Consider the following 12,545-nt stretch of genomic DNA (forward strand, 5'->3'; position numbering starts at 1 on the left):
TTTAGTATTCCATTAGTTGTTTTGATTTTCTAACAACCTTTGCTTCTGTGCTGGTGATATAGTGTGATATCCTTACTGAGCTAGTGTAGCTCATCCCTTATCTAACCATTTCAGATCAAGAGAACCTGGTTGCAGAGCCCGATCCGCAAGAAGATTGTAAGTAGATACTATATACTTTCTATTTTTCATTATCTTTCGTATTTCTCGTGTTTCTTTCAGATGATTCATTCTGTAATATTTGTTTAGTACTTTTAAGTCATTGTGTAAGAGATGTAAATCTTAACCTTTCATTTCGCTTCCACATTTAAATGATTATATATTTTTTTTTGAATTTCCGAAACCGTTACATTTTAATTTTTGATTAATATGCAAACCTACTTTTTTTTATTTGTTAATTAAAAATTATAGAAAAATTAATTAAAAATAAAATTTGTTTTTTATTTTTGACCCTTTGAATTTTCGGTCTAAATAAACTTATTGATAGAATTAAGACGAATCGATTTTTTTTTTACGTCTTTATATTTGAACTAAAAAAAATCTTAATTCGAAATCGAAATTTTAATTAGATATCGAAATATAGATGTAAGCGGTAGTTACATATCCAACCACCAACTCTTATAAAGTTTGGAATTTGGACAACTTGGCCCTCCATTCCATCTCAGGTAACGCTTATCAAAATAAATAATAAATTTGGATTGTTCCCTGTATTTCATGAAACAGTAAAAGAAGGTCCTCCAGCTAGGTGCAATACTCACAGCAATAAATAATTGAACAACACCCTAAATGGAGGAAGAAAATTCCAAAGTTCATTGATTACTTACTCATTAAATTTCACATAATCTAATTAAATTTTATGCATTAAATAAATTACCATGTACGTCTTATATATATATATATATATATGTATGCTCTTCTCTACCACACAAATTAAGCCATTTCGAAAATACAACACCCAGTACAAGCAAATTGGAAACAATCAACAACAATGGTTTCCTTGCAATCTCCACAACCTTCATCTTCAGTACTTTTCTTTCTTCTTCCTCTCCTGGCTCTTGTATTTTTTTTATCGTCCTTCCGCAGGAAACTACCCTACCCACCGGGCCCAAGGGGGTTACCTATCATCGGCAACATGGCGATGATTGATCAATTAACTCATCGTGGCTTAGCCCAATTGGGAAAAAAATACGGAGGATTATTTCATCTCCGAATGGGTTTGCTTCACATTATCGGAGTTTCGACGCCGGAGATGGCGAGAGAGGTGTTGCAGGCCCAAGACATTGTGTTCTCAAACAGGCCCGCTAATGTTGCAATAAGCTACTTGACATATGACCGGGCCGATATGGCCTTTGCTAATTACGGTCCATTTTGGCGTCAAATGCGCAAGATTTGTGTCGTGAAAGTTTTTAGCCGGAAACGGACCGAGTCATGGGCTTCGGTTCGGGAGGAAGTTGACTCGATGGTTCGAGCGGTCAAGGAGAAAACCGGTTCGGCGGTTAATCTAGGAGAAATGATTTTTGCTTTGACGAGAAGTATAACTTACAGGGCGGCTTTTGGGTCGGTTTCCAAGGAAGGACAGGATGAATTCATGAAGATCTTGCAGGAATTTTCGAAGCTTTTAGGGGCTCTTGACATTTCTGATTTTGTTCCTTGGTTGGGTTGGGTTCATTCTCAGGAATTTAATAAGAGACTTGTCAGAGCTCGAAGCTTGCTTGATGGGTTCATTGATAACATCATCGATGAACATATCGAGAAGAAGAAGATGATGGTGGCCAAGGGTTTTGATGAAGAGGAAGGAGATACAGATATGGTGGATGAGTTAGTGGCTTTTTACAGCGAAGATGCTCAGAAAGGCCAGTTTGATGAATCCCAATTCGCCATTAAACTCACTAGAGATAACATCAAAGGCATTATCATGGTAAGAATTCATCACGTATATAATCATATACATCACTGCATGAGCCATGCATCTAACATTTAACGTAATCTGAAACAGGACGTGATGTTCGGAGGAACTGAAACGGTGGCGTCTGCAATAGAATGGACGCTATCGGAGCTGATAAAAAGCCCAGAAGATCTGAAGAGAGTCCAGCGGGAACTCGCCGACGTCGTTGGCCTGAACCGGGCGGTCCAGGAATCCGACATGGAGAAGCTAACTTTTCTCAAATGCGTTCTGAAGGAGACCTTGAGGCTGCACCCACCTATCCCTCTTCTCCTCCACGAGACCTCCAAGGACTCTGTGGTTTCCGGATACAAGATTCCGTCCGGGTCACGGATCATGATAAACGTGTGGGCAATCGGGCGAGACGGGTCTGCGTGGGTTGACCCGGACGTTTTCCGGCCGAGCCGGTTCTTGGAGGAAGGTGCACCAGATTTCAAAGGGTCAAATTTTCAGTTCATACCGTTCGGTTCGGGTCGGAGGTCGTGCCCCGGAATGCAACTCGGGTTGTACGCGTTGGATTTAACGGTGGCGCATCTTCTTCACTGCTTCAACTGGGAGTTACCTGACGGACAGAAGCCGAGTGAGCTGAACATGGATGACGTTTTTGGACTCACTGCGCCCAGAGCGAGTCAACTCGTGGCCGTACCGAGTTATCGTCTGAGTTGTCCCTAGTAGGAGTGGAGCTAATATGAGGGTGTTGTTGGAGCGTGTTTATTGGGGCACACGATCTGTGTGTGTCAGTTAATATTTCCGTAACTGTTTTTAAGGAATAATGCATAAAATATATTTGTTTAATAAATAATAATGTAAATTTTTAATTTTGTATTTATTTAAATTATTGACAAAACATAATTTTTTTAAAAAAAGATTTTTATTTTCTAAAAATGATTTCATAAAAATTATTAAAAATTTTGTGATTTTAAAAAAGGAAATTTATAAATATTTTGAATATATCCAATTAATTTAACTAAATAATTAATGCATATCTTATTTTATAAAAAATTGTGAATTTTGAATTATTTTTGTTATGAATCGTATTATTTCATTACCAGTTATATAAAAATTTACTTAAAAAAAAATTCGTAACCGCTATAATTTATATAGGGTACATATTCACGCAATTTAAAGAATATTATTTTAATTTTTATTTAATATTTGAAGCATATAATAATAGTACATAATTCAATCTGGTTGTTTTCAGAAATTAAGTAAAAAATATTATATAATTCTTTATTTGATAACAAATTTTACAGAGTAGTAATTAAAAAGTTGAATTTCATTTATGTATTTCAAAGAGCTATATTAATTATAAATTAAGAAATTTGATCTCATTTAATTCGTTTGAAACAATACCATATTTCTAGATATATACAATATTCTTCATGACATTTTTGTACAACATCATTATAGTTAATAATATTATTTAAACGTCATAATTAACATAATAATTTACTTACAAATGTTTTGTATATCTGCAAATAAATCTGTGTTTAATACCTTACCTAGTTTTCTGGATATTCTTCATTAATATATACTTTGAACTTTTACCCATCAGAGATAAGTTAGCACGTGTGTAATATAATCATACATATACAAGTACAATATATCCACATGACCACGCACAAAATGATTATCCGACTTAACCATATATGTATTGGTAACGAATGATTCTCCAAGATTGCTGCATTAACAGATTAAATGGATCTCTAAATTAAGGAACAAAATTTCCAAAAGGGCACTAGTAATAACTTTTAATGTTTTTGCACAGATCTTTTCCAAGATCAATCAATTCCTCTATAAGAACAAAATGGAGAGGATCTCTTGTAGCTGTAAATTCTTATCAGCCTTACAGACAAGAACAAGAAGAGAATATTCAAGCACTTCAACAATGGAGTCATGGCAGCAATCCCTGCAAACTTCACCCATGATTTTCTTTCTTCTTCCTCTCTTGGGTCTCATAGTAATTTTCTTACTGAAATCTTCACGGAAACTGCCCTACCCACCAGGCCCAAAGGGCTATCCAATCATCGGCAACATGACCATGATGAACCAGCTGACTCACCATGGATTAACCGAGTTGGGGAAAAAGTACGGCGGCCTAGTCCACCTCCGTATGGGTCGGCTTCACATCGTGGGAGTTTCGACGCCGGAGATGGTTAGAGAGGTGTTGCAGGTTCAAGACATTGTCTTCTGTAACCGCCCAGCAAACGTTGCAATAAACTACTTGTCATATGATCGAGCCGATATGGCCTTCGCCAACTACGGTCCGTTTTGGCGGCAAATGCGCAAGATCTGCGTCATGAAATTGTTCAGTAGGAAACGAGCTGAGTCCTGGGCGTCGGTCCGAGAGGAAGTCGACTCAATTGTTCGAGCGTTGGAGAAGAAAACCGGTTCGCCGGTTAATCTTGGAGAAATGGTTTTTGCTTTAACGAGGAGTATAACGTATAGAGCAGCTTTTGGGTCGTTTTCAAATGAAGGACAAGATGAATTCATGAAGATCTTGCAGGAATTTTCGAAGCTTTTTGGGGCTTTCAACATTGCTGATTTTGTTCCTTGGTTGGGTTGGATTCATTCACAGGAGTTTAATAAGAGGCTTGTTAGAGCTCGAGGCTCGCTTGATGGGTTCATTGATAAAATCATTGATGAACACGTGGAGAAGAAGAAGAAGATAGATGATGAAGGTGATGCAGACACAGATATGGTGGATGAGTTAATGGCGTTTTACAGTGAAGATGCTTCAAAAGAAGATTTTGATGAATCCCAATCCGTCATTAAACTCACTAGAGATCACATCAAAGCCATCATCATGGTCAGAATTAATCATTCCCCTTTCTTTCATTATTACATATATAACACATATAAAACACACCTATATATATATATATCTATAAACAGAATGCTCTGCATGTGGGATTGCATGGGCCATGCAACCATGCTGGATGCTTTGTCATCATGATCTTAATGTATTCTGAAACAGGACGTAATGTTTGGTGGAACTGAAACGGTGGCGTCTGCAATAGAATGGGCGCTAGCGGAGCTGATGAAGAGCCCAGAGGATCTCAAGAGAGTCCAGCAGGAACTCGCCGACGTCGTTGGCCTGAACCGGGTCGTCCAGGAATCCGATTTCGAGAAGCTAACTTTCCTCAAGTGCGTCATCAAGGAAACCCTGAGGCTCCACCCACCAATCCCTCTCTTCCTCCACGAGACTGCTCAGGACACTGTGGTTTCCGGGTACAGGATTCCATCCGGATCACGAGTCATGATCAATGCGTGGGCTGTCGGGCGAGACAGGTCGTCGTGGGTTGACCCGGATGATTTCAGGCCGACCCGATTCTTGGAGGAAGGTGCACCGGATTTCAAAGGGACAAATTTTGAGTTCATACCGTTCGGGTCCGGTCGTAGGTCGTGCCCGGGAATGCAACTCGGGTTGTACGCGGTGGATTTGACGGTGGCCCATCTGCTTCACTGCTTCAACTGGGAGTTGCCTGATGGAATGAAGCCGAGTGAGTTGAACATGGATGATGTTTTTGGACTCACTGCGCCTCGAGCGGTTCGACTCGTCGCAGTGCCGAGTTATCGACTGAGTTGTCCGTTAATATAGGTGGTGTGCGAATGGAGTGTGTAAATGGAGCGAGAGAGCGCACTGCTTTCTGTTTGGGTTTGTAGACACTATAATGGTCATGGATTAATTTTTCTCATATGAACGAGAGAATCAACTAAATCATCTGAGTTGTAAACTCGGTTTCGTAATTCAAAAACGTTATTTATAATCTCTATATTTATTTATACAGAGAAATGTTTGGTAGTTGAGAAGAATAAAAATAAATATATATTTCACTTAGAAAAAAGTGAATACGTATACAAATTATTTTCTACAAAATTCTTGTATATTTATATATATATATATATATATTTATGAATTTGATTCAAATCGCAATCCTAAGAAAAATAAATAAAAATATGATACAAATAAAGCAAAAACAAAAATATTTTCATTCTAAGTATCTATCACATCTGATTAAAGGACAGATGAAAATGCACAATCCCATAACCTCTAATCAAAAGAGAAAGATACCCACCATAAACCCAATGATAGATTGAAATTTTGTGTTGAATTTTAAATTAAATATTTCTGTAATATTTTTATTAACATGCAGAAAAATTCCTGATGGGCTTATTTTTGAAGAAATGCAAATATTTTCTCATTAAATCAAAGAGAGACGTAAGGCAAAAAACCAAGTCAGCAACTAACAAAATGGGATGGCTAAGGGTCCTAAATACAGATTTATCTCATGCATCCTCCTCCCAATTTACATCTCGTTCTTATGATTTTAGGCAAGGTAAATTTGTTTCTCTGAATTCGTTTCAAAATTCAATTTCTAACAAAATATCATAAAAATTGAGTTACTAAACAAATTCCATTTAAGTAATGTAAATTTCTAAGTAAATTCCATAGACAGAGAGATTCATTTGTCCCAAACAAGGCCCTATTTTGCCTCTCCAGGATGTCACCGCCAAACAGTTTCCAAGTGAATCAGAATTGCATCAGATGAAAAATAAAAGAGAACTTGTGTTCCCACGTACATGATTTGAACCCATTCTAAGGCCCCAAAAGAATGCAATCTTACAGTCATAATGTGGAGATTCTATTTTTCCCTTTTTGATAATCAGGAAAAAGAATGGTAGTTAAAGATTTTTTTTGACAGAGAAAAAGAAATATACGTGTATCATCAATCATTGCGGCTGAAATGTAACATCTACATCAAAATCCGGACGACAGCAAGTCCTGCAGCAGATATCGAAACAAGGGTACCTATGCAGTATTTGATAACGTCGTATTTTGCTGCTTCCAATTGCGCTCTTAATGCATGGATTTCCTGCATTTTAAGAAATAAAAAATCCAAGTTAATGTTAGGATTATGGTCAACATAGAAGAAGATGGGCATATCTCAAACTAAATCTTCAGAACTCACCCGATCAAGCTTATTCGTAAGGTTAGTGGTTTCCGCATTCTGATTAGCTAGTTCATCTCGTATGCGCCTTCAACATATTAAAGAGCATAAGAAATTTCAGCACGTATAAGGCAAACCAGATTTATGTAATTAAGCAAGGGAATGTCGTGGATAAGCATAAATTGATTTTCCTTACCCCTTCTCGAGATTTAAATCCAATCGTTGTCCAGCAGTGACCTTGTCTATTTCATACCTGCCTTACAGAAATAAATGGTCTCAACATGAGAACGTCAAGGCATCTAAACATCATGTGACAAGTTAGAAACCACACGGAACGGACCTTAATTCACTGCGCATTTTCTCAATATCACTTCGTAATTTTTCTGTTTCACGTTGCAGTATAGAAAAATGATGCTCCTGAAAGAATCAGTATCAACTGCTGATAGTTGGGTATAAAATATTGTACAAAACATTATTTGAGACAAAATGAAACAAGCCCAGGTAACAATTTGGGGTTCTCTTTTTGTTTTCCAAGGAGAGGGGTATTTACCTAAACTCAACCCCAATCTTAATACCTCATTAGTAACTAGTTGCACTAAGCTATGTGAGAAAAACAAAAACAGAAATTCAAATGCATAGAGGACCATAAGATCCACAAATGATGCAATTAGAGAAGTAGTTAATCTACTCTCTCAGTAACCAATTTAAGTAGATTACCAAATCAATCTCAGTAGTTTAGAATAAACTACAGAATTTATAAGGAGCTGCAAATATGGCATCAATGATAATATAAGATGAAACCCTAGATTTGATTATTTCAATCAATAACAATCACCAGCTTTGTTTGATCACAGTTATGAGAAGTGTATATGCAAAATCATAACAGCATTGGTCCATTTTACTTGAAACTAAGGCAAATTATGCCTTCAACAACAAAATAGTCAACATGGAAAGATTTGAAGGCTAATAATTTGATGACTAATGCAGACAACAAGCTTCTACTGTTCTTTTTCTTTCTTTCTTTCTTTCTTATTTTTTTTGGTTAACCGAAAACTAATAACAATACTCTATTAACATGGCAATTCACTAGAGCATGTTGATGTGGAAATACTTGCTCTTAGAGATTTCAGAATATTAGAAAACCCAGTTCCTCGTCTTTACTGTCTCTAACAAAAAATCTGTTCTAGAACCACCATCCGTTTGCCAAATTAGTGTTTTTTTCTAATGTTTTAACAAGGCTAATGTGCCTTCACATAGAATTGACCCTTCAAAACTGTTCACAATCATTTAAATAAATAATCCGTCTTTTAGACACTCTATTCAGATAAGAAACCCACATGTCAACCTTAAAGAGGCCATAAAGGAAAAGATTCTTTATTTGATTGAGCAAACCATATAAGGGGACATGAAAAAGCATGATACTTTACATGAGTCAATAAAACTAATCCACAACATACAGAGACACCTACATGGTGACATAATCACACAGAATTCCTAATAATGGCAGTTGTATTATTTTTCATTGAAATGCTATGTTCAGCCAATATGGTATTATGTACCAATATCACAGGACAAAAAATGACTTGTAGTTTCTTGTTAACATTGTGAACTTAGTTAATAACATCTAACTACAAAAGTTCATGAAAACTATGTGCAAGCTTATTGATGAACTTCAACTTAATAGAATCAATATAAGAGTCAAATGAACGTGCAAAAGATTCTTTTCTACTCTATCAGCTAATAGGTAATAGTTTACCCCACCATACTTCTAACATTATACAAATTGCCACCCAGTATAGTTGCTTCACTGAAACAGGGTCATCTATGATATAAGCTCAGCATGGAAGCCATTTTACTGTTGAACCTGTAATTAACTAAGCCAAAATAATAGTCCACATTATTCCAGCAATTTAAATTTTGATTTGTTGTTATCTGTTGTTAAAGGTGAAATGTTAAGTGAAAAGGAAATTTTTACTGCTGAAAACTTACGTTGACAGCAACAATTACAAAACTGCAATAAAAATTAACAAAAATCATAATCTCTATTCTTCCATATATAGTGATACCTAACAAGGATGAGTAACTAGTACAGCCAAATAAAAGAAAAAAATAATCAATTGGAGTACTTGCAGAAGGATTATCTCCATGCAAAATAACGTCCATTTCTTGGTAATGATGCAATGACCTATTATATTTAGTCGTGTGCTTTTTTCAGCTATTTAAAAAAATTAAGAAAAAAAGAATTCATTGACAAGGCCAAAGTTGCCAGTCAAGCAGAAATTGGTGTGTATATATGCATATATATAAGATTCCCCAAATCTTCTCCACCCAGAAGAGAATGAGCTAAACAATAATCTTATATTCTATCAAAAGGAGAACAAATGCCCTAAAATGGTTTCAACCTTTCCACAAAACCGAAGAACACTCTTTCAGTTAATTATTTTTGGTTGAGTAGAAGTCTTCTGCTGGGGTTCAGGAGTTTGGTGCATACAGTAGTTGATACTAAGGGTAGTCAAATATAAGAGATAAGATGTCTCACGACTGAGTTTCCATAAGTATAACCTTAGTTCAAACGTGAGCAGAGCTGTTACTTCGCAATAGACCAAATTTCCTACACTGACCAGCTCCTACTTACTCCCTCACCATCAGCAGTATATTATTTTGCACGCCGATATACGTAGCTCAATGAATTTCTCTAACTCTACTAGGACTATATATTCAACCCACCAGTCAAAACACTCTTCCCTCTCATTTAGCAAAAATTCTAAAGGATTCTTTTGATCTGCATAAATAAATAGTTGTCATAGAAGTTAAGAAACACGTGATTCTAATAAGTTGCAGTTGTTGCTGATACTTGATATTGTAAGTTGAAAAATTATTTTCAAATTCAAAACCACCAAACAGAAATTTAGTGCAAAACTAATTAGTACCTGGGAACTCTGTACTTCAGATTTGAATTTTGATAAATTTGATTCCTGAATCATCTCAATCTTCATGACAACAATCATGCACAAACCAAAAAGATAATAAATAAATAAGTGATAAACCAAATGAGTACGTAAGGAAACATATTTTCTCCTATTTATTAACACTCAAAATAACACATTTAACAACTATTAAAGCAAAAGAAAGAATAAAATGAAACAAAGGTTGAAGATGTTACTTTCTGCATTTCTGGCTTCGAAACAAAAGAATGGGAGATATTCTCTAAGCTATCATGTAATACTTCAGTTATAGCTGCTGTTATGGCCTCTGCTTGTTTTGTCGGCACCCCTTGAGCTTCCATACCCCTCACCTTCGGAGAAAACAATTTCAAATCATCCAAACAGAAACAAATTAAGTTCTTAGGGGAAAAAATCCATTTTGCTAATAAGTTTCTGGAAAAAAACGAAAACAAATGCAATCTATACATGATTTTTTTTTATCTAGTAGTCTATATAAGCTGATAATGCTGGAGTCTTTTTTCCCCTAAGAGAACATAAAGTTTAAAAATCCTCTTGGTGCCTTGACTCATGATTTTATCCAGCAAACCAATTAGAGGTTGAAGTTAGAAAGAAAATTTCTTACCAAAGCCAATGTATCTACGAGGAATGCATGCTTTCCATTAGGTTTAACCAGCTGTGAAGAATGCCTACACTCAAATCTAGGCCACAGCGAACCCAAAATTGCATCAGATTTAGTGAAGTCAATCCTCGATCTGGCCCCTAACTGAATCACATGCTTACAGGCAGCCATGGAAACCTCCCTTTGAATTTCAAGAACTGTGTGATTACCAACACACAAGAACAGCTAAGTAAGTGCTACAGCAAAGAAAGAGAATACAGGAAGATTTCTTTTGTTCACAGAGTTGATTCGAGTAAGGACTCAGAGAATTCACGAATGGTAATAATAACAATTGGTAAAAAATGTGTCTATGCTCCTATGCTTCTTGAAAACCCTATTTTGCAACTTTTTTTTTCTGGTTAGCCCCTTAAGACACTAAGCAAGAGCAGAACATGCACTCTCCTGATAAAGAGGGAGGGATCTTAACCAACTAATTTAACGTGAGTTAGTTTTCTATTGTGCAATTTGAATCTAGTAATTCCTACATATGTAGCTACTAGCGTAGATATATGACCATATTGTCTAAAGGCTGGCAACAAAAGCTCCCTGCTAAAGAGGTTTGGCAGCTTTTTCACCTGTTCTCCATTGATTATTGCATTTGGTGCAATAATATCTCAACTATTACTCAATTCCAAACTTCAATTTTTTTTACTAGTCTGTATGTTAAAAATCTAGAACATAATTTATTGTGTTTAACTTTTTTTCTAATGAGTATAATATACTATAAAAGCATCAAGGAGATATAAACCGTGTACAAAAGTAAGTATACTTTAGTCAAAATATCAACTAGGTTCTTAGGTCCTTACAATTTATTGTGTTTAACTTATCACTACCACACCTTGAATTTCTTGGCAATAAAAATTAATATCTAACTTTCAAGGTATTTTTAGCATCACAAATTCAAAGTGAGGATGGCTGTAACTCAGACACCAAACACGATTATATTCTAGTTTTCCATATTTAAGATTAATTTGAAAATTAGGACATGAAGTTGAAGAAAATTCAACTAGATGTAACCCGAACTCCTTTTAGACGGAAATTCCAGCCCTAAAAGTTTCAAGGAATTAACATTTAAACCAGAACTAACATCAAAACCATTTATATTGGTCCAGTAAAAGAGAGATTACACAATAACTTTTCGAGATCAACCAAAAGGCTTAACAGGCTATTCCCTCAAACAGCCAACATTCCTCTTCTCAAGATCAAATAGAATTAACATCAAAGTTCATACAAACAGAAACAACAGCTAAAACAAAACAGAATACTAACAAATAATATTAGAATAATCGAGTTACACCGAAAAAACACAATCTAATCCGTATAAAAGAAAAGGCTACCATATAAAAAAAAGATCTCAAACAGCCAGCAATTAACATTAGCATGTGAAAAAATCAGCAATAGGGAACAAAATGGAGAAGCATGCCAAGTAATCATAAAACAAAAACGAGAAAAAGTAAACTTCACACTTCACCCTGTAGAAGCCTCCGAGATTACAAGGAGAAGCGAATCCGAGGAGCGACACAACTAGGTGCGTGCCAACCGCGTCCTGAACTAGCGATACGAAGCGAAGCTGAAACTGGCACTGGAGGGATGGGAGGAGTTGCAATAGGGTAAACAGAGAAAAACAATGGCGGCTCGATGCCGGAGAAGATGGAGAAGCGGTCTAATGGCCTGTGAAGAAAACACAAATAGAACCGAAAGTCGGTGGGCTCGGCGAGCTATCTAATTGCAACAATGTTAATTGGACAGCCATTACCAACTATCGTGCTTTTCATTTCGCCATTTTGTTATTCCATTTTCATTTGGTGGGTTTTTGCTGGGCTTGAACTGAAATTAGATTAAGATTTATATTTAAGTAAGATTTGAATGAATTTTGACTTAATCAAGATAAATAAAAATTAGACACTAACATATTTATCAACTGATAAATCTTATATATATTTTTAATTTTTATATTATTTGTTTTTATTAAATTAATGTTTATCTCTTTGAAAAAAAAATATTTAAATTAATCTAACTAACAACGAACACATTTAAAGATCATATTACTA

At 35.7% G+C, this 12,545-nt stretch overlaps 3 protein-coding genes across 4 annotated transcripts; 2 read left to right on the forward strand and 1 right to left on the reverse strand.

The window, feature by feature from the left end:
• Positions 1-929: 929 nt before the first annotated feature.
• On the forward strand, positions 930-2,750 carry LOC110808199 (cytochrome P450 84A1-like). The gene is made up of 2 exons (XM_022033605.2): positions 930-1,915; positions 1,994-2,750. Exons 1-2 carry the CDS (start codon positions 986-988, stop codon positions 2,609-2,611), a joined length of 1,548 nt encoding a protein of 515 aa, XP_021889297.2. The 5' UTR covers positions 930-985; the 3' UTR covers positions 2,612-2,750.
• Positions 2,751-3,607: 857 nt separating this feature from the next.
• LOC110808221 (cytochrome P450 84A1-like) lies at positions 3,608-5,699 on the forward strand. The gene is made up of 2 exons (XM_088223519.1): positions 3,608-4,748; positions 4,917-5,699. Exons 1-2 carry the CDS (start codon positions 3,747-3,749, stop codon positions 5,538-5,540), a joined length of 1,626 nt encoding a protein of 541 aa, XP_088079645.1. The 5' UTR covers positions 3,608-3,746; the 3' UTR covers positions 5,541-5,699.
• A 762-nt stretch (positions 5,700-6,461) lies between these two features.
• Positions 6,462-12,309, reverse strand: LOC110808222 (coiled-coil 90B-like protein (DUF1640)). Of its 2 annotated transcripts, none has more exons than XM_088222965.1 (8): positions 11,959-12,309; positions 10,459-10,652; positions 10,055-10,186; positions 9,822-9,881; positions 7,232-7,308; positions 7,088-7,144; positions 6,913-6,979; positions 6,462-6,816 (listed from the first exon to the last, which is right to left on the reverse strand). In XM_088222965.1, the coding sequence occupies exons 2-8, from the start codon at positions 10,624-10,626 to the stop codon at positions 6,697-6,699; spliced, it is 681 nt and encodes a 226-aa protein (XP_088079091.1). In that variant the 5' UTR covers positions 10,627-10,652; positions 11,959-12,309; the 3' UTR covers positions 6,462-6,696. The 2 variants fall into 2 exon arrangements, with proteins under 2 accessions (XP_088079091.1, XP_088079090.1); XM_088222964.1 differs by having other exon boundaries at positions 11,966-12,307.
• Between the last annotated feature and the right edge of the window lie 236 nt (positions 12,310-12,545).

This window comes from Carica papaya, chromosome 6 (genome assembly GCF_054855325.1).
Source record: "Carica papaya isolate Zhongbai chromosome 6, ASM5485532v1, whole genome shotgun sequence".
NCBI classification, from domain to species: Eukaryota; Viridiplantae; Streptophyta; class Magnoliopsida; order Brassicales; family Caricaceae; genus Carica; species Carica papaya.

What these genes read in the sequence shown, in the direction of transcription:
- LOC110808199 (XM_022033605.2), top strand. Translation starts at nt 986, where the DNA reads ATGGTTTCCTTGCAATCTCCACAACCTTCATCTTCAGTACTTTTCTTT. An exon ending in ACATCAAAGGCATTATCATG is followed by an intron (nt 1,916 to 1,993) that starts GTAAGAATTCAT and finishes AATCTGAAACAG; the next exon opens with GACGTGATGTTCGGAGGAAC.
- LOC110808221 (XM_088223519.1), top strand. Translation starts at nt 3,747, where the DNA reads ATGGAGAGGATCTCTTGTAGCTGTAAATTCTTATCAGCCTTACAGACA. An exon ending in ACATCAAAGCCATCATCATG is followed by an intron (nt 4,749 to 4,916) that starts GTCAGAATTAAT and finishes ATTCTGAAACAG; the next exon opens with GACGTAATGTTTGGTGGAAC.
- LOC110808222 (XM_088222965.1), bottom strand. Translation starts at nt 10,626, where the DNA reads ATGGCTGCCTGTAAGCATGTGATTCAGTTAGGGGCCAGATCGAGGATT. An exon ending in CTGAAGTACAGAGTTCCCAG is followed by an intron (nt 7,309 to 9,821) that starts GTACTAATTAGT and finishes TGATTCTTTCAG; the next exon opens with GAGCATCATTTTTCTATACT. An exon ending in GATTTAAATCTCGAGAAGGG is followed by an intron (nt 6,980 to 7,087) that starts GTAAGGAAAATC and finishes AATATGTTGAAG; the next exon opens with GCGCATACGAGATGAACTAG.